A 21,911-nucleotide genomic window follows, 5' to 3' on the forward strand; every position below is an offset into this window, starting at 1 on the left:
CGTAATGTCCCGGTAATCTAAACCTACTAGATGCAACTTTTTGAGAGTGTGCAGGGGAAAAAGCGGTCTGGCAACGGCTCCGCGATCTGCTCAATGTAGAGTTTGTTTGAGGGGTGAGAAAATATGTCATTTCGGAGTCGTGGTTTCGCCCGACGTCAGCGCGCCACAGCCAATCCGCTCCCCTCGTCGCTGCTCCATCCCCCGCCCCCTTTCTGTCCACATACTACTGAACACGGACTTGCCGCTTGCCACATCTGGACACGCTTCTCCCAATACTACTTCTACTATTACTACGACTACTACTACTACAACTACTACTCCACGCGAGAAGCTTCAAACTTTTCTCGCGCTTTCATGGCCCCCCGGGTTTTCTCAGTCTTCCGTTCCGCGTCGTTGTACGAGTAGCGTGCGTCTTGGCTCGCGTTTCAGCTCCGCAGCGCGTTCCAGCTGATGGTGATATGAATGGGCAACTGTCTGGTGATGGAAGGATGCTGTCTTTGGACACGTTTTTGGAAGTAGCAAACGGGGCAGCGACACGGCCAGAGCGCACCGTACCGTCTTGAAAAAGCGCTCAACTTCTGGACTCCATTGCGTTTTTTTTTAAATTTTTTTTATAAGCCCTAAAATACAGCGTTGGTTTTCTTCCCCTTCTACAAAGAATCATTTGAACTTCCCACCGCGAGAGAGAGAGAGAGAGAGAGAGAGAGAGAGAGAGAGGGAGAGGGAGAGAGAGAGACGTAAATAGTTCTGACATGTGGATGTAATTTCAGAAGAGGAGGAAAAAATACACATCCAAAGAAATAAAAAAGACTGAAAAGCTCACACGTATATATAGAAAGAAGATTATTGGACATTTAAGGGCGCGTGCGAGGGGGCAGAGAGAGTGTAACCAGCAAAGCGACGAGATTATTGAGTTCTTATTTCACGAGCGGCACTGAGCCTGAGCCACGAGCGAAATGGACTAGAGATCTGGAGAGCTTGGAAGTCCGCGTTTTGAAGTAGATTCAACTGACCCGGAGCCGAGCGAAGGAAGAAGACTGAAATCTTTGCTGCTGCTGCTGTCAGTGGTGGTCAACATGGGGTCCCCTCCGCTCTTTTTCCATCTACATCTGGTCCTCATCTCGCTTCTGAGCGCGGCGGTGTGTCTGGTGAGTACGCGCACGAATTTGGGATTGAATGAGGTTTGATTGTTGTAAGTTATCAGTAGCGAAGTATTTTTTATTATAATGATGATGATGATGATGATGATGATTGACACGCGGAGTAAGTGAGCATCGTGGAGGAGTCGGGGACGCAGCGGGTGGGCAGCAGCTACGCACTGATGCTGGAAAAGTTTGTCAACAAAAACATGGTAAATTCCGGGATGGAGGCAAAAGCGAAGTGGAATATATGTGGAATTTTAATTGAGAAGTTCAGAACAGACTCAAAATATCCCAAAATAGGAAAATCAAGGAGGTTGACAAAGGAAACCACGCGAAAGCAGTGACCTGATATCAGAGCCCGGTTTAAAGAGTTTTACAATGGTATTTTACATGATTTGTTGATTGAATACGACATTATTGCACACACTTCTCATTTAAGTCATTGTTTTTAGGTTTTCAAACCGCCTTTACTGACAGAAATATCTGCATAAAAGCGTTTCATTTTGTCCACAGATGTACACTTTTACGCACTGAACCGCAAATTATAGTTTTTATGAAGCTCAAATGGCTACAAAAAAATTGTACGCTATTTTTCTTCTTTTGTGTTAGAAAAGCAAACGAACTGAGATTTCTAACTGACATTTTTACCCTGAAAAGTCAAAAGTCCGTGCTATTTTTTAGCATGAAGTCTTAAAGCATTAACATCAGATCTGATGCCAGTAAATAACTGAAGAAAATATTATAAGATCGGCTTTTTAGTCGCCTCTATTCCGTAATTATTTCACATTCTGATGACATGGCGTTGGAAGCGTCTGATTAGCGCGCACACGAACTTGTGTGTGAATATTCTCTTGTTACGAGGCGCGTTATTGACGAGCGGAGTGAGCAGCGCGGATGAATCAGCACTACACACCGTACGACAAATGAACTATCCGAGCATGTCACTCGAAATTACGCACGGAGCTGTTGGATCACGCGTGACATGCCCACGGCTGACCTCGTAGACACAAGCGACTCAAGAAACATGGTTGTTTATGCATGCTGTTGCCCACGCGCTCCAAGCGTACGCAGTCGATAGTTGTCAATCGATGATCGATACGTTAATAAAGCATTACATGTAAAATAACTCTAAATCTCAAAGAATGTAGCCAGTGTAGCATTAAAAAGCGTTTAAGGTTGACAAAAAGTTCATCAGTCATGTTTTGTTTTCTTGTTTTTCTTTGATTGGAGAAGTGGAGGAGAATTGTCTGTTGAGACGCGCGCGACACTCGTTGGTTTTCTTTGATTATGTGAAATGCACTTTGTGACTTGTAAGGTGGAGAGTACGCTGCTTGCTTGTCTCCATGGAGATGTTATTTCTTTGCCTGGAATGCTCCACAGTAGGGCATTAAACCTATCTCCCTTGCATTTGTTCAGTCATGTGTTTTAAAGCTCAAAAAATACCTTCAAAATAATTAATTCTTACCATGTGTTGGTTTGTTTCTCCATAGATCTGATAATTAACCAAGGGGACTATCAAGTTTATTTCCATATTGTGGAATAATCAAGGCAAAACAGTAATATCTCCATGGCAAGCAGGTGGCGGACCCTCAGTGCACCATTAAGGCATTCTTGTCTTTTAAGCTTTGGAACAGTTTACTCTAATATTCTGACTTAATGTTTGTTGAGCGATTCCTGTTCATCATGTTATCATGGTATTTAATTCATTTAAATGTGACACACATCTGCACAACATATGAAATAAAACATATATAAGTATGTTGAATAGGCTCTAGTAAGACGGATCATTCAGACTGACTTCATTGACTGATACTGATTGCTTCAGTTTTTCACTTTTTAAATTTGTGAATGAATTTGTAGCTACTTTCTCACTGTTCTACATTTTTGGCATAGTTAAGCAAGACTTTCTTTGCCAAAAAAAAAATGAATTCCCAGTTGAAGCATGGGTGAATGTTTTTAGTTTTTGTTGATAATATGACCTTGGATAATGCTGACTCTGGCTGATAATGTTTTTTGTGTGTGCATCAGAATTCTCAAATTAGAAACAGTTTTAGTCCTCCTTTATTTCCTGCCTGTTTCTTCCTGCAGTACAGTGTTAGAGTTCTGCTTGTGTGTGGTGTGTCGGACAGCCTCGGGGAGTCTTTTTAAAATATATCCACTTATACAGTGTGTTCCGAGGAGTTGACCTGGGATCAGTCACAAAGCTGCGTGCATGATTCGGTCCTGATGTAGTGCTGGTTTTCGTTCGGTGTCCCCAGATACGAGGTGAACACAGAGCTTGTAGCAAATATAGCTTTTACTGATAACAACTGTAGTGCTGATTTATTCTCTGTTACACAAACATTGCATGCGATGCCCAAGCTGTTTATGCTCTAAAATTGTGTTTTGGTGTTCAGGTTATCGAATCAGAAAGCGGAATGAGCCCCACAGGGTCTGTTTGGGTTGCCAGGTTCAATGTCATAATCCAGTTGGTTTAAACCTAAAATGCCTCTGTCTGATCTGAATGGTCTGTACCTAAACAGCACGTGGGTTCACAGGAGGATTGGCTTAAACAGAGAATGAGAAAAGGTGTTTCTGCAGGTTATTGCACTGGCAGCTCAGGTCAGGGACGACTGGTAAACAATCACATTTGTATACGGAGCTTTTCTTCAAGTCAGTCAAAGCGCTTTACATCAAGGAACCACTCACCCGCTCACACACACTCATACACCAGTGTACACAGACACTGGGGGCAAGGGTGAAGTGTCTTGCCCAAGGACACAACAACAGTATTCATCTGTGGGAGCTAACTTGTAGGTTAGTAAATCTGAGCTCTCAAACCAATGATGTCTATGTCGAGAGCAGGATTTGAACCGCCAACCTTCAGATGAGTGGAAAAACACTACTAACTGAGCTACTGTCGCCCCAGTAGTACTTGTAGTACTTGTAGTAGTACTTGTAGTACTACTGTAAAAGTACACTACGTATAGATTCTAACTCTAACACAGAAAAACTGGAGCTGGGGTTGCCTTCCCCCAGATCTGACTTGTACATATCATATGTTAAAAAAAAACTCATCACCTTCTTGTAGTACTTTTTCAAAACTGTAAAAGTACACTGCAAAAAGCAATATCTAGGTAATTTCACATGACTTAAATGAAGAGCATTTTACTTATTTGAGTGGATTCATCGTGACAAGTCAAATGATCTACCAATGGAATAAGTGTTTTTCTTAATTCAAGCAACATTTAGATTTTGTTTCTTGTTTTAAATACAAGGAGCTGTTGTTTTTTGTATCTTAAGTGTAGCATGTATGTATTTTCATATTTTATGTTAAAAAAGTCTTGTTCCATTGGTAGATCATTGTACTTGTCAAGTGAACTGTACTAAAATCATGTTCAAACTTTCTTGATTCAAATCATCTTTTGCATTGTGCAAACTAAATATATAGTTCTTAACGTAGAAAAACTTGAGTGGGGGTCATCTTTCCCCCAGATCTGACTATATATATATATATATATATATATATATATATATATACACACAATTAGTGGACAGGTTGAACCTGTAGAATGACTGACTGCTTGATCGATACGGTGAATTCTAAATTGAGACCTTGGTGGGCTGGTGGGTTCGTTTGGTGCACAAAGGGGCGGAGCTGTGTGGGGGTGGGGGTTATGGACGCTTGTATTGACAGTTCATGTAGACAGAGTGAGACCAAGTAGACTGATAGGGTCCTAACAGCGTGCTGTGGTGATTAGTGATTAGCCTCTTGTTGCCCTTAAAAGCGTCGTCTGTCGGCGCCTGGCAACGTCGTTATGTTTGGAGACTAATTGTCCGGCTGCTGTTTATTACCACTGTTACATTTTACATTAGACGAAGAGTAAATGACCAGAACACTCACTACCTCCATACTTCAAGTAAATATTGTGACCAGACTTAAAGGTGCACTGTGAAACATTTCGGTAGTGCGTTCGTCACCTTTTTATTTCTATGGAAATGTCTTTGCTCAGCTTGGAATGTTCCACAGTATGACATTAAACAGCTCTGCCTTACATTTATTTACAGGTTTAATTACAGGGAGATTTAATGCTCAAAAATACTAAGGAAAACTGGCATTCTGACTGAGCGGGGTGGCCCCGCCATAGATCTGATCTGTAACTTGGTCTGGTTTGGTCTCCATGAAGATAGAAAGGTTTAATGCCATACTGTGAAACATTCCAGACAAAGCATTCATATCTCCATGGAGAAGAACGTTTGATGGACCCTCCACCAGAAAAATGACACAATGCACTTTTTAAGTTTGTACATGTGCATATTTGACAAAACACATGTGGTGATATTGACCACGTCTGTGCTAAGAGGCCAACAGAAGGAATGTGCTGTTAATACAGAAATACAACGTTTCTGAGGATGTTCTGCTGTAATGGTTCTCCCTGTGTCTGGGTGTGTTCCAGGCAAATCCTGCAGCAACTTACTGCTGTACTCTACCCTCACCCATTCACACACCCATTCACACACCCATTCACACAACCATTTACACACACATTCATACACACATTCACACACACATTCACACACACATTCACACACACACACACACTCATACACACATTCACACACCCATTCACACACCCATTCACACACACACACATACACACATTCACACACCCATTCACACACCCATTCACACACACATTCACACACCCATTCACACACACATTCACACACACACACACACACATTCATACACACATTCACACACACATTCACACATACATTCACACACACACATACACACATTCATACACACATTCACACACACATTCACACACCCATTCACACACACATACACACACACACATACACACATTCATACACCCATTCACACACCCATTCACACACCCATTCACACACACATTCACACACACATTCATACACACATTCACACACACATTCACACACACATTCATACACACATTCACACACACATTCATACACACATTCACACACACATTCACACACACACATTCACACACATTCACACACACACACATTCACACACACATTCACACACACACATTCACACACACATTCACACACACATTCACACACACATTCACACACACATTCACACACACATTCACACACATTCACACACACACATTCACACACACATTCACACACACATTCACACACACACATTCATACACACATTCACACACTGTATTAATATGGCTCCTTACAGCTGTTTGTTTGTTTGTTTGTTTGTTTTACATTCTCAGTATTTGGACATTTGGTCATGGCTCGTGAAATCTCAGAACGTCGAGAATTCCCTCCCTGAACTGCAGAGGCTGCACTAACACTGACTCATGATTGTCTAAAAATGCTGGGGTTTAGTTTATGAGGATTCAGATCAGAGAGAGGAATTGTAGGTTTAAAGGTATACTGTGTAACTTTTCTCGTTGTGGAGGGTCTCAGATCTATGGAGAGGTGACCCCATGCACACTAAAGATATGCATGTATTTCAAGGAATTTTTGACCAATAAAAATAGCTTTGATTGAAAAATGCAAGATGGATAAATTTAAGGTGAACTGTGGAATATCCCAGACAAAGCAGTCAAATCTTCACAGAGACAAGCAGACTGCAGATCCTCTTACAAGGAGGATGTAACTTTTTGCACTGTGTAACGTAAAGTTACACAGTGCACCTTTAAACCAACTGGATTTTATCATTGAAACTGGACACCCAAATCAATGTCTGTGTGAGGCTCATTCTGCTTTCTGCCCAATGTTTTTAGTTTTCATCTACATTTGATTTGAACATGTCTCATATCTTGGAGAATAGTTGGGTCCATTTAGAATATTTAACATAAAAATCTACATCCAGTTCCTTAAACATCTGGTGACTTCATTCCCAGTGGACTTAAACCTGCTGAGTTTCCATATTGAGCAGGTTCTGTTCTTATTCCTATGAGACCAATCCTGCTGTCAAACGAGCAGTTAATTGGCAAGCCTTATAGCCACAATTGTCAGTTAATTAAATTGTGAATGGTAAAGCGTATATAAGATCTTTATGTAATCAGATCTTTGCTGTCAGAGTTGTAATGCACCACTTAATTAATGTTAATGAAAAGTATGTATATATAGGTATAAATAGAGCTTTGATTAGCCTGGTAAACTGATGCTTGTACAAGGAAATCAAATGCAGTCTTAGTAATCATATGCCTATTCAAGTACCAGCTTCAAATGGCAAAAAGCACAATGCCTGAGATGTTCCACTGTATGGCATTAAACTTCTCTCCACGGAGACAAACAGATCAAAAATGACAGGTCAGGTTTCCTCTTGCACTCCAGGCATTCGGATTATTCACCACAATAAATGTATATAATGTATAAGCACGTTTTACAACTGTCAGAGGCCAGAGGGGAGTCAGAACAACTAGCATGCTGACTGCAATACTTCCTGGTTCATGGATTTATAATTAGATTCAGCACTAAATCTGTACTGAAACAAATTTGACTTCATGGAAAAAAAAAACACACAAAAAGTGTTACAGCTCGTTGTTGCCATACTGTTTAACATCTCCATTATGGATGCACCGATACAATACTGGTATCGGATGTAGGCGCCGATATTGAAATCGGATTGGCCTTCAGGATATTAGCTTAGCCGATATTCAGCCGATAACTCTGTAACCTGGTGTAATGACAATAAAGTGGTTAATGTTGTCCAAAAACGTCTCAGAATATTAAAGATGTGTTTCTGTAGTTACAAAACACACTTGGATAATTATTATTATTATTTTCAATTTTGAGAATATATAATAATAATAATAATAATAATAATAATAATAATGATAATAATAATAACTCAAACAAAAACAGACAAAAAACCAAAACTCAAACAGCCCGCCGCTCTCTCCACACACAACACATACACAAAAATTACACGTTATATTTTTTAATTATGTGCCATTTGAAGCCTAGAAAAAATAACTGTTCTGAAAAAATAACTCTGTTCTGAATACCACCAAATGAATGAATACAATTTTTATTCTGAATACATGTTCTCAGTTCATGTATTCAGTTACTTCCCAACACCAGAAAAGTTATGTAGTGCACCTTTAATCCACACCAACTGTAAAAAAGTACCGTAGCAGTTGACCTATTGCTTTCCAACAGCCTGCCTATGTCACCATGTATATCACACACTTTTTAACGACTCCCGTGGACCTTAACTGCCACCAGCCTGATACAGGATCCTTTATTTTTTCTTTTCTCCGAGTGGCGGACGCTTGTGTGTTTTGGCCTGGTGCAGTGCTCAATAAGGCAGCCTTCCAGCCCAAACTCGGGCACCGGCGGCTTTTCCAGTGATGTGGTCCATCACTGCCGCACCGCATGGCAATAGCAAAACAATTATAGCCTTGCCTAGTTTATTTATAGTCCATTCAGTATTCACGTATGAAAGGGCTAACTCTGTGAAGCATGTTTGCACCGTCTCAACACTATGATGTTTGCGTTAGTCCTCGTCTTCTTCTTCTACCGCAAACTATGTTTCCTCCAATGGTGACCAGAAATGACATGTGCTACGCTGCTGGCCAACAGTGGAAAAGTTTGTTCAATATAATGCTAAAATGCTTGATTAAATTTGAAGTTGCAGCTAATAAAAATTATGGTGTAGAGTGAGAAGGTGCCAAGTTCAATTCCCAGATCATGATGGGTTTTGTGTGTGGAGTTTGTGTGTTCATTTTTAATTATGGGTTTATGGTAGGATCTGCAGGCTGCAGAATCAGCGGTTGCTTAATTTTGATGGGACCCAGAGAGTCAAATGCAGAGGACAAATATCTCATGGAAACAAAGTCGTGTTCTGTCTCACCCCAGTGTGGATATTGCAAAAGCAGTTAGAGGGCGCTTTTATAGTCTGCAAACCGGGAAGTAAAGCTGGTGGGCTGTTAGCATGCTAGTTGTGGTACAGGCAAACACTCGGAGGACTGAGGAGTTTGCATGTTTTGTGGCGGGTTTTCCTCCGGGCATTCCAGTTTCTCTGGTAAATCTATCTGCAGTCACAAAGTAGAGATCTGACCTATGATTTTTTTTCATGGTCGATGCTGATTGTTCCAGAATCCAGAGGAACATCGGAGCCAGTTACAAAAAACTTTTGTTGTGTCCTTAGGCAAGACACTTCACCCACCTTGCTGTGTGTGTGCATGAGGGATGGTTGGGGGCTGATGGCTCAGACTGGAAGCCTCTCTTCCGTCAGTCTGTCTCAGGGCATCTGTGGCTCCAGTAGCAGAGTAGCACCACAGAGTGTGGAGTGAATGACCGCTGCTCTGTAAAGCAGTCTGTGTGTCTTGAAAGGCGTTATGTAAATGCAATTGTTAATAAAAACATATTTAATAGTAGTATTTGTGATGAGTGTTATTCGCCCAAAACATAAACAAGCAAAGGTCAAGGGAATAAAACATTCGACTCTTTATAATGACTCTTTTGGCATTCCTAATGCAATGTTTTACTTAAAGTTTGATAGTTTATTTGATTAATACACAGCTCCTCTCCACCCACAGCTATCAGATATTTTCTTTTTAACATAAGTTCATACAAGGTTGAGGAGGCTGGGGTTGCTTGTCACATTTGTTACTTTTATCAGTCTCTAAAAGCCATACGCTTAAGAAATGCCTTTTCAGTGACGAACAATAGTCCTGGGGAAGTGAGGTGTCAGCTCTAATCTCACTCTGAACCATGTGCTTAATGCTTCCTGGCCACTGGTGACAAGCTGCTTTTTCACTGTGAAGAAAGAAAATGTGTGTAAGACTAAGTACACGCTATTGTCCCAATGGGGAGTTTGTCCTCTGCACGTGTCCCGCTCGGTGTCGTCTATCAGAGCAGCGAGCCTCCACGCTGCCACACCTGAGCACTTCTCTTCACATCTGGAAACAGGATTTTGTTTATGAGGACTCAACAGAAAGAAGAGACTATTGTGTATGCGTTTTATTGTTAAAGGTGCTGCATCTTATTTTTAATGTGAAAGCTGAAGTAGTTCATTTTAAAGTTTGTGGTCCAAAGTTCCTCCTCACTTACCTTATGCCTTCTAAGCATCCTCATTTTTCACCACAATGAGTTTATAAAAGCTTTTCACAATTCTCAGAGAGGAGAGTGGAGTTTAGCAACTGCTAATGCACACTTCCTGATTATCAGACAATAAGAGTTGGATGCAGCAGGACACAGCAGACTGGGTTTGACTTCAAGAGCTGTTTATACAGTAGATCTGCACTGGGGTAAGACAAATTTTGCTAAATAAATCTGATATGGGGGCTTTAATACATAAGGAAGCTGGATGAAGTGTCTTGCCCAAGGAAACAAAAGTGTGCTTTATATGGGACAGGGGTCAAACCACCAACTTTCAGGTTTGTTGGTAGGTCTAAACTACTCCAAATGATAGGTCTTAAGTACAAGTTGTGAAGAGAAGTACATTTATTTCCAGCATAGACAGACACATACAGATAAACAATATATATATTCAAATAAATCATCAAATAAAATGGAAAATAAAATCACCATAAACAGCTGGTTGCTCCTTCACCAGAAAAGTTACATGGTGCACTTTTAATATTAAACTTCTAAGGAGACATTGGTCGGCTCAGTGGTCAGAACGTTCACCAACAAACCTGAAAGTTGGCGGTTTGATCCCTGTCCCGTTAAGAAAATAATAAATAGTGTAAGAGTGGTTAGAGGAGCAGAGTGGAGTATAACAGGAGATAACAGGAGTCACAAGATCCAATTATGGCTAAGCCCCGCCCCCTGCATCACACGCCTGTCACACTTTACTCACACATCCAGGGAGACGAGTATGTCCCATCAAATTACACACACGCTTTCTGTTTCTTCATTTTCTGTTATCAGGCTGGGCTGTGCAGTCAAAAAATGCAACCAAGTAAAAGAACTGTTCCACCACTCCGACTCTTACTCAAGTGGGAGGAAAATGTGGCATCTGAAAAGTACGACTTTTTCTATTCATTTATATTAAAGGTCCTATATTACACAAAACTGACTTGCCTCTCCACAGATCTGACGTGTAACTTGACCCGATAGTTCCAACTTCTTGTGTCCTTATAGATGGATGACCCATAAGAAACATTCCAGACAAAGCATTTTAACATCTCCCAGGAGATAAGCCACTGACAGACTGTCTCATCAGAAAAGTTCCACAGTGCATCTTTAATTTGAAGAGGTTGCTGTGGTTTTAATTCTGGACTAAACTTGAAGGTGCACTGCGGAACTTTTCTGCTGGAGGGTCCACCACCTGCTGAACTCCATGTTGTTTTTTCCTGTCATGTTGAACAGTACGGCATTTCATTTAACTATCTCCATGGAGACAAGGCCACATCAGCAGGCAAAGTTACAGGTCAGATCTGTGGAGAAGTGGAGACGCTCACAGTAATAATGCATGATTTTGCTGTAGTTTTGAGGTATAAAAAACTGTAATTGTCTAAATATATTACCATGGAGACAAGCAGGAAAGTTACACAGTGCGTCTTTAATCTGAAGAGTTTAGCTGTGGTTTTACTTTTACAGTTTTACTTTGATTGTGCAGTAGTTTGACTTGGTACTGCTGCCAACTACTACACCAACACCACCATAATTATCTAAATAAAGCTGTAATAACAATAATTTATTTTTACTGCAATCCATTCTTCGTTCAGTCTCCTCACTCCCTGGTGAACCTTGTACCCTCTGGTTACAAGACCATCGCTGTTCCACCTGAGCCACTGCTTTTAGGTCCATGGTATAAGGGCCGTTTCCCAGCAGCATCAGCATGTTTCTTTCCTGTCATATGCTAATCCTACAGCCTTTTACCCCCCGTGAACCGTGAGCGTAACAAACTCCAGCTAGAAGGCCTTATTAGTCGGACGAATGCCTGTCCTCGTAATGCACCCCTACGGCACACTTCCAAATATTTAAGGTCTTTGTTTCTCTATAAACTGCACCCACTGGCTTTAACCGTACACTTTAAAGGTCCCGTATTACACAAAACTGACTCTTGTAGCTCGTAGTCGTGTTAGAATGTTGTTACCTCCTCTAAAACACACCTGCACTTGTAATATTAACAGAATGTTACCCTTACTGAAAAATGTAAAAGTGCGCAAGGTACAAACCCGAGGCACACCTTCTGAATCTATTCAAAGTCCTTTATTACATGGAGGGACACCAGTGTGTTTCGACCAACAAGATGGTTTTCATCAGGGCATAGACCTGACGAAGACCAGGTTCATCAGGTCTAAAAAGGTTATAACTTTATAACCTTTTTTGTTTCTTTTTCCTATTGTCATATGATGATATGTAATTGTATTTAACAACACCTGTGGGTCCAGTTCCATACTTACGCCCTGATGAAGACCATCTTGCTGGTTGAAACACATTGGTGTCCCTCCATGTAAATAAAAGACTTTTTGTGATGTCATGCAGTGATAGTTTTCAAGTTAACAGCTCCTTTTTACCTTTAGTTCAGTAGATTGGTAATTCCAGGCCTGAAATCATCCAAATGATTCCAGTGAACATGTATGGAGTTTAAAAACACAGTGGAGCACTTCCTGTATTACCACATGACATCACAAGGTGGAACACAATGTTTTCTTTTTGAGAGAACTCAGCCTAAATCTGCAGGATTTGTGATGAGGAAACAACATTATAACACTGACAAAAAATTGCATAATATGGGCCCTTTAAAGGTGCACTGAGTAACTTTTTTGGTGGTGGATTCGTCACCTGCTTGTTTCAATAGAAATTAATATTGTATTACTTAGAATGTCCCACAGTGTGGCATTAAATGAATAATATCTCCATGGAGACACTCAGAAGTTATAGGTCAGATCAGTGAAATGGTTTTATGGCTTTAGATTACAGTAAAAATTCATGTTTTTCAATGTACTTTTGAGCAAGAAACACCCCATTAAGAATAAAAAAGAAAGAAAAATGCTGTGGAACATTTTCGGCAAAGAGGTAACACCTTCACTGAAACAAGCAGGCACCAGTAAAGTTACACAGTGCAAGTTTAAATTTCACTATATTCTGCACATTCAGCAACATCGTCAAAACTCCAGCAAAGTTTTATTTTATATTTTATTTATTGACAACACAGATATCCTCTTTTCCAGCGCTTCTTCCGCCCTGCAGGGTAAACATGGTGCCTGCTAGACTTAGGTTTCGCAAAATCTCTCCTTTCACAAATGTAATAACAAATGTGTGAGGGCTTAGTCACACTGAGCCGGGCTGGAGTGACTGCGAGCCTTGTGTCCGTAAGCTGCTGTTTGGTTTGCAGCCCGAGGTGTGCGCACCAAGGGCCATATTGTTCCATTGCTGAAAATGGAAAAAACAATTGGTTACTACAGTGAAATTGATACTTTGCAGCTGATGTCATCAATATTCAATGGAGGGTGTGAAGCTAACTGGAAGCACTGCTCTGTTAGAAGCACTGTTACTCCCCAGGTTTGGGGAGGCGTGACCGGACTTTGTGTGAGACTTTGAAGCTGCTGTGCTCTTCGTGTATGTATGCGTGCATATGTGTGTGTGTGTGGTGTGTGTGTGGTGTCAGTGTGACTCTGAGCTGCTCTGTCAGATCTTAACCACCAAACATCAGCAACACTACAATAACAGCCAATAAAACCGAGCGTCAGGGACAGAGGAGTGGCGGACACAGAGACATAAGATACTAAAGTTGTAAATATAAACTGCAGCATCTCATCCACATAACCCATAGAATTTGTCCTCTGCAAATAATGGCGCCTAGTCCACAAACAGCGCTGTGACTCCAGTTTGAGGTGTTTTTTAAAAGTCAAAAGGTGAGAGTATTTCCTCATGTGTCTGTTTACATCAACACAGCGCACGGATCCAGCTGAAGTTGCAGATTAACAACAGTGACTCAACTTCCCCAGGACTTTATCTCCAGTCTTTATGCTTTAAATATCCTGTATGTGAAGTATTGCACCACATTTCACACATTTTAAATCTCATCTGATTCTCCGTGTGTCTGTGGTGTGTGCTTTTTGTTGCATGTTTGAAAATAATTTAAGACCAAAACATCCTGTAGAGTGTGGCGGCTTCAATCTTGAGTTTATTTTTACATTTAAAACAGTGCAGGTCATAATTCTATCATGTTTAACTGTCAGATTGCAGATTTGTTGGCCTGGTTTATGGTTTTAATATCTCTGGGCCTATCCACATCAAACAAAAACTAGTAGAAGTTAAAAGTTTTTCAGTATAATTTCCAAAAAATAGAAACCTATTAAGAACATTAAAGGGCTTATAACTGAGTCTAGTTACTTGTACTTCTTCTACTTCCACTTTCTTTTAGGAAAATACAAACTCATGATTACATTTAAATTTTATTTATTTATTTATTTTTTTACAAAATCCTGCTTTTACAGCATATGGCATGACATTTCACAAATGAGAAGAATTAAAGTCAGGTACAGAGAATAAAAGAAAATCTATTTTCTGATCTATGTTAAAATGTTTTTCACTAGAATCATTTGGATCATTTTGGCTCTGGCATTGCCAATATCTACAGAACAAAATGTAAAAGGTTGTTTATCTTAAAAAACCACTTGATGACAACACAAGGTGAAGAGAGCATTTTAAGATTTAGAAATCTAGAAGATAATAATAGTGTTAATTAAACTTGTGGGAATGAAAAAAACAAAGCACTATATAGACATGGTTTACAGCTCACAGGACGACCTTTTGAATAATATTGGAGCTTTAATAATAATTACTAATTGAACACTGCATTTATTAAACACACTTCAGAAACAATATTATCTTTAACTGAAGTGTCCCAAATATGAGTCACCAGCAATACTCTTTTGTACTGCAAAACTTTGACTACATGATGACATCACCTGGTGTAGCAGAGCACAGGAGCTGCCATCATGACACAGGCTGTTTCAAACAATAAAGTGTATAAATTGTGCCAGAAGAGGCCAATTCCTTTCGAAGATTTTTTTGCATGTACCAGGAAATGACTTTTGGACTTTGGCTACAGTCACACGCTCCTAATCTAAGTATTGCCAGGTTTGTGGAGTTCTGGGATGATTCAAATACCGGTATACATAAACAGAAAAATGTCTTTCAGAACATCTTTCTGATCATGGTCCCTGGTATCTCACATCAGATTTCACAGTTTGCACGTCATTTAAATAATACGATTTAAAGATCATATATTGTGCTTGAGTCTACGAGATATCATCACCACCATTAATGGACCATGGATCATTTGGTTAATTTACACATATTTAATCGCAATGTTGATCTGAAACTTAGTTTAAAAGTAGTTCCAGTGTAGTTAGCTCCTCCTGCAGGCAGATATAAGGCAGTGTCTACCAGCGTCTGACCAGAACTGAAGAAGCAACTTGGATGAGTTGAGAAACATATTCAACCAAATAAACTTCTGTCCAGTTGACAAATTGAATGTCTCTTTTTCCATATTCAGAGGAAGAAGTGATGGACCCCCAACCAAAAAGTTTTATAGTGTACCTTTAAATACAAAATGAAAATACAAAATCAGGTAGAGGTCACCATTTAGTTTTACCACATCAACCAAGCAGCAAAGATTCATACTAGTGTTTTGTTTTTAATCTCAGGTCATATCTTGCTTTCCTGTCCATTCTCCTTCACTGACTTGTATTGACACTTGAAAAGCCCGAGAGGATGGAGGCTGCAGATTAGCACGGTGAATAATCTGCTCTCTTTACCTTCTCTGTAATTAAGAGCCGCACACGCTGAGAGCATCTGTGGGCCTCTAATACTATGGGTGCACCTGCTCTCCTAAAGGACCTCTTCACTCTGTGTCTCTGAACAATGTTTGGATTACACGGACTGAAATTCAAATCAATGAGGAAGTTTACGGATCACTTTTTAAAGATGCATTGTGTAATGTTTCTTGTGCAGGATGCATCAAATGCTTTTCTCGGTGGAGATGTTATTGTTTTGTCTGGAATGTTCCACAATATGGCATTAACATTTCTGTCTTCATGGAGACCAAACCAAACCAAGTTACAGGTCAGATCTGTGGAGAGGTGACCCTGCTCACAGTCGCAATGCCTGTTTTTCTAGGTATTTTTAAACTCTAAAACTACCTATAATTAAAAAAAAAAAAAGTAATGTAGAGCTGTTTAATGTCATACTATGGAACATTCACATCCACAGAAACAAGCGAGTGATGGACCCAACCAAAAAGGTACACAGTGCACCTTTAAAGATGACTTATTTTTCCCCTTTTCCAGGTATTTGGTAAGAAACTATAACATATTTAGATAATTATTTACACTTTGTTAATTGTGAACCACTATATTGATTTAAAAAAAAAACAAAAAACTACTTAATAATAGAAATAAGTCAACTGACTTCCTGTTCAAATGTGTAGAAGTGACTGGCTCCTGCTCCCCACAGTGGTGAGGAGGATTTGATTGTAGCAGCAGCACAGGTTCATTCACTTGTGACATTTTCTAATCTAACCCTACATGTTTGACACAAAGTTTTATTTATTTATGTTTTTAATTGCAAATTAGTATAGGGCTGTGTGAAGAGACAGGAGGGAAGTTAAAAACTGAAATTAAACAAAAATGCCCAAAGATTACTCTAAGTGAACTAATATTGATGGAGCTGATGAAGGTCAATTTTAAATAGTAACCTCTTTAAAAGATATTATTATACAATTCTGCTGTTGAGGTAACTATTATGAATCAATACAGGACATTTTAATCAATTCTATATTTTTCTGACATATTATTTTTGGCACAACAGTGGTGCAGTGGTGGGTGAAGCTTTAAACTAGGGATGGGCATTCGATGAAATTTTCTTAATCGATTGCTGGGAGAATTAACAATCGATTATCGATGAATCATTAACGTTTTTATATTAAAATTATCATCGTTATTAGTATCTGCACTACTAATCTGCATAAATAAATTAAACTTCACGACATATAAACATAAACACTCTAGAGCCACATCAGCTGTTTAATGTTTAATGTTTAATGCAGATTTGTGCAAGTCTGACAGAAACAAAACATAAAACTGCATGACTCATTTGCATAAACTAAGCGAAGAGAAAAACAACTCTTGTGTCACTGATGTGGTTCAACTTCTGTCGGACTAAAGGACATGACTCAGAAGAATACAGGTTAGTGTGACCAGATTTGCGTGTGTCAAAACCAGGACAGCGTACGGGGGGTGGGGGGTGGGGCCTCGTCATGGTCATTGAGTGACTCTCACCTGGCAAAGCTTTTTAATATTTTTTGGTGTCCTGGTGCTTTGAGGTCCCTTGCACCCCCACTGGACACTGAAACATATGTGCTGCTTTACACAGTCTGCACATGGCTCCCACTTGTCTCGACCGGGACGGAAAGCGGGGAATTTCTTGTACATTTGTGCTTCGGCATGTTGCAGGCTGACTGACTGTTTGTGTCTGCTCGCTCCTTCTGAGTCACAGAGCTATGAGAGCTGCTTAATTTAATATTTGCATCACTTTATTAAAAAAAACAACAACAAAAAACAGATGTTTGGTCACCCACACTACGCACAGCAACCTACATTCGGTTTGTTGATTAAAAATGAACATAATCGACAAAATTCTTAATGATCATTTATCAATTAATCATGCCCATCCCTACTTTAAACCATCAACTGTTGTGTTTTTGACTGGTCTAACAGGCATCCACACTTCAGACTCTGCCCCCTGCAGTTAGATCTGTGTTATCTCAAACATCTGGCTGTCATCAGGATAGTGTTTTGTGATGTCACCGACTACTTGAAATTGCAGAGGTAAGTGGAGCCAGCACAAACTTAAATTTAGCAGTTTTTGATGAAGAAGCTGCAAATTTACATAATTTGCACTAAAGTTGCCAAGGCAGCTCAGGGAATGTGCAGCCGTTAATAGAATAGAAGACTGTGAATACGACCGTGACAGTGACAGTGTGTACAGAATGTCTGAAACATCAGTGGTGGATCATACTTGGTCCCTTATTTAGTTGTGATCTGTGTTGGCCGTTTGTGCGGTGCTTATGTTGCTGTGTTGTCTTGTCTTTGTGTTAAAGCCTGTGATCCTCTGTCCCAAAACACATTTCTCTCTAATAAAGGATTATCTTATCTTATCTTCAAAAATGACAATACAGTAAATGATGCTATTAAAACACCATATACATAAGTTTAGTAGGGTCCGGTCAAGTGGTAACGGAGGGAAACAGGCAGACTTTTTAAATTCAAACAGCTCTTATTCAGAAACTAGAGGGACTATTGAAATAAATAAAGTATCAGAATGTAGGAAAGAGTTAACACTCCAACAGGGTAAAGTTAAACCTGTGATATTCTTTCAAGTTGTTGACAAAAAATGTAAAAACTCATGTGGGTAACAGAGGGAATGAAATATGCAGCACTTTTTGGGCAATAAATCCAAACAGTGATAACTCTTGGTTCTCACTTACATATCCTCAACAAACTGGTTTGAATATTTGCTTCATATAGTTTTCTACCATATGGTACAAGATTAGGTTGAAAAACCTCTTACTTTTTGACTCATGAGATTTTTTATTAAGAAAGGTCATGGTAACGGAGGGAAAAGTAACGGTGCATGATTTTACATCATTTGTCGCTTTTTTCTTCTGAATACTTTAATATGACTTCAAAATGAAAGGAAACTATTTCTATAAAATATGTCAGTCCTTCCAAGCTAATTTTTATCATTTTAAATACTTTTTTTTGGAAAAATGTACCTTCATCAACAGTTCAAAGATGGAATAACACAAGATATGATGAAATACATCCATTTATTGACATGATTTGCAGGTCTTTGAAATTTGGGAAATAATTTTTGTTCCATGTTTCATACATGGTCTGTTTAAAACGTATGGAACTTTAGAACCAAAAATGGTACAGAAAAAAGGTCAACAGTTTCATAAACATTACATTGTAATGTAATAAACATTACATTACAATACATTTTTATATCAGATGCATTAACTTGAATTTTTGGCCTTGCTGTTTACTTTTGTTTGACCGGGCCCAGTAGCAAAAAAGTTGTTCCATTTTAACCAACATTCAGTCATAGAATGTGAGGTTTCATCTGATATAAATAAATGCAAATTGCAATGTAACTGAAAAATCTTGTTATACCTTAATAAATAACAAAGGTGGCTGCTAAGTGACACCCGTACCACAGTTTGAGAATCCCTGGTCTCGTTGTTTCGGCATTTTGTGCTTTAGCTTTGATGAATGGATAACATAATATAGTAAAACGCATAAAATGTCAGTTCAGCATAATGCAAATCAAAAAGACCATTTGATTTATTTTAATTTATGCTAACATTACCTAATTTTTCAGTTTCAAAACAAAAGCCAAAAAAACAAACAAAAAAAAAACTGAAAATCCAATATCCTGTCTTCATTATGAGCTTGAAAAACCTAACGTAGCATCGTTATATTGCGCTGCTCATAATTATCATATTATGAGAAGTCTGCTTTAATGAGTTCGTAATGTCTTTGTGCCCATCGTCTCTTATGTAACAAAAGCAGCTTTAATTTCATCTGCTGTGTTCAGTTGTTTTGGTCTTTGCGTCTAGTCACTGAGAGGAGTTCATTTAGCGTGGCAAAATGGGACGTTTCAGCATCTCAGTCTCTTATCAGCTTGTTCTGAAAATACAGTGGGGCAAATTAGACTGTGGAGGGCTGCCAAGTTGTGCTGAACATGAAAAACACTGACTCTACAATAAGGAGATGGAGCAGCCCCACTGGAAATGAAATCACAAATAATACAGTGTACTTGTAGAGCCGTCATTTTGGATGGTTTGACTCATTTTACATGGTTTAAAATCAGGCAAGGTTCAAGGCAATATTCATCAAAGGACAAATGGTGAGAAATTGTTGTTTATTTGTATCGAGCTCTGCATGATTTGGGAAAAAATATGCTATTGTGATTGTTCCGACAACCAACATGTTTTTAAAGCTGCGTTGTGTAACTTTTCTGGTGGAGGGCGCATGGAGATGTCTTTGCATTGTCGGATTTTTCTACAGCACGGCATTGAACGTATCCATTGCCAAAGAAACAAGCAAGTGACGCTACAAGGCCAAGTTGCAGGTCAGATCTGTGGAGAGACGACTACGTTGACAATGGACAATGAGAATGCGGAAGATAGCTACTTTTTACTGCGCACTGTGGAACATTCCAGACAAAACAGTAACATCTCCATGGAAACGATTGGGTGGTGAACCATCTTAACCCTGAAAAGTTGCACTGTCCACCTTTAATAATAGGATTCAGTTTAAAGTTCACATTTTAAGAGATTCAAGAAGGATTGACAAAAAAGACTGAGACCTGAAACTAAAACAAGACTCACATTATTAGTCTGCTTATGTCCCCGAAGCTCAACTTTCTCTGTACCACCTTGTGATGTCATGTAGTGGTAGTTTACCAGTTAGAAGACTTCAACCTAAATGTGCAGGGTTTGTGTGTTCAACAAATGTGCATGAAACAAAACACAACTCCAGTTTGTTTGTGATGAGGAAACAATATTATAACATAGATCAGAAAATGGCGTAATATGGGCACTTGAAATATTTTCTTGTGTGTGGAAGAAATCAAAGGTATTTCAAACATTTTGTGAAATTGTGATTTTATTGCGATTCATCTGGCAGCTAGAGTTGTACCTGATTTTGAGTGAAGAACTGGTTCTAGACTTAACTATTGGCCCCACAACAGAAAAACATCACCTTGTGTCTTATTATCTGATTGATTATCCATTGCAATTGTCACAGTAATTTTCATCAAATGTTATAATTGTGCTAAACATTATTAACAGATTGACATCACTTCTATTTCTCCATTGATTAAAGTGGGACTCAGTCGTAGCTAAGGTGGAAGACAATATTATTCAATCAGTTTGGCTCTCATTACACCAATCAATATCTCCAAATTATTTTTTGAAAAAAACTATAGAAAACAAAACATTATTTCTTTATCTCACACACCTTCATGATTATTGCTTTGAGTGGGATGTTCCACAGTATGGCATTAAACAAATATATCTTGTATTTATTCAGTTACGGTTGTTATTATTTCTCAGAACTACGGCAGAAACATAGATTATTGACGTGAGCAGGCCCACTTCTCCACAGATCTGACTTGTAACTTGGCCTGGTGATGTGGCCTGCTTGTCTCCATGGAGATAATTCAATTAAATGCCATACAGCTAAACATTCCAGGGAAAATAATATCTACATGAACTCAAACAGGTTTCAGACCCTGTACCAGAAAAGTTACACATTACAAAATGTGAAAAACAGAAGTGGTTTGTTTTGAAGGGTTTGTAGTGGTCCAAAGTTCTTCCTCACTTTTGCTTTTGTAGCATCTGAGGAGCAGAGCCTGCTGTTCCACTGGTGCATGAACTGCTGCTGCTGCTGCTGCTGCTGCTGCTTAATGAACCAGGCTCAACCAAAAGACAAAATATAAAGATCCTTCGTCTGGGCTCAGAACGAAATTCCTCTGCTCACAAACTTCTCCACACTTCTTATTTTATCTAGACAGACCTCAGTGATGGACAGAGCAGTGATAGCTTTTTTCTTTTTTTTTTCTTTTTCATTTCTATGTAGAGAGATCAAAGGTTTACACTGTTTCTGATATCAGATATTGTCAATGATCATAGAACACATCAAAAACAAGCAAGTCTGTTGTGTTATGTTGTTGGAAATCTCAACATTTGAAATAAAAGTTACCTGTCACCATCATCAACTGTAAACATTA

The 21,911-nt window shown here is 39.2% G+C and overlaps 1 protein-coding gene across 1 annotated transcript in view; it reads left to right on the forward strand.

The window, feature by feature from the left end:
• Positions 1–419: 419 nt before the first annotated feature.
• The window catches only part of pth1r (parathyroid hormone 1 receptor), a 249,073-nt gene continuing 227,581 nt past the window's right edge, over positions 420–21,911 (forward strand). Inside the window, exon 1 of the mRNA XM_020923024.2 lies at positions 420–1,148. Within this exon, the coding sequence (XP_020778683.1) occupies positions 1,077–1,148 (72 nt within the window). The 5' untranslated portion in view covers positions 420–1,076. The remainder of the gene's footprint in view (positions 1,149–21,911) is intronic.

Source organism: Boleophthalmus pectinirostris, unplaced genomic scaffold, assembly GCF_026225935.1.
Source record: "Boleophthalmus pectinirostris isolate CB_2022bp ecotype Guang Dong unplaced genomic scaffold, ASM2622593v1 HiC_scaffold_16, whole genome shotgun sequence".
In the NCBI taxonomy this organism is placed as follows: Eukaryota; Metazoa; Chordata; class Actinopteri; order Gobiiformes; family Gobiidae; genus Boleophthalmus; species Boleophthalmus pectinirostris.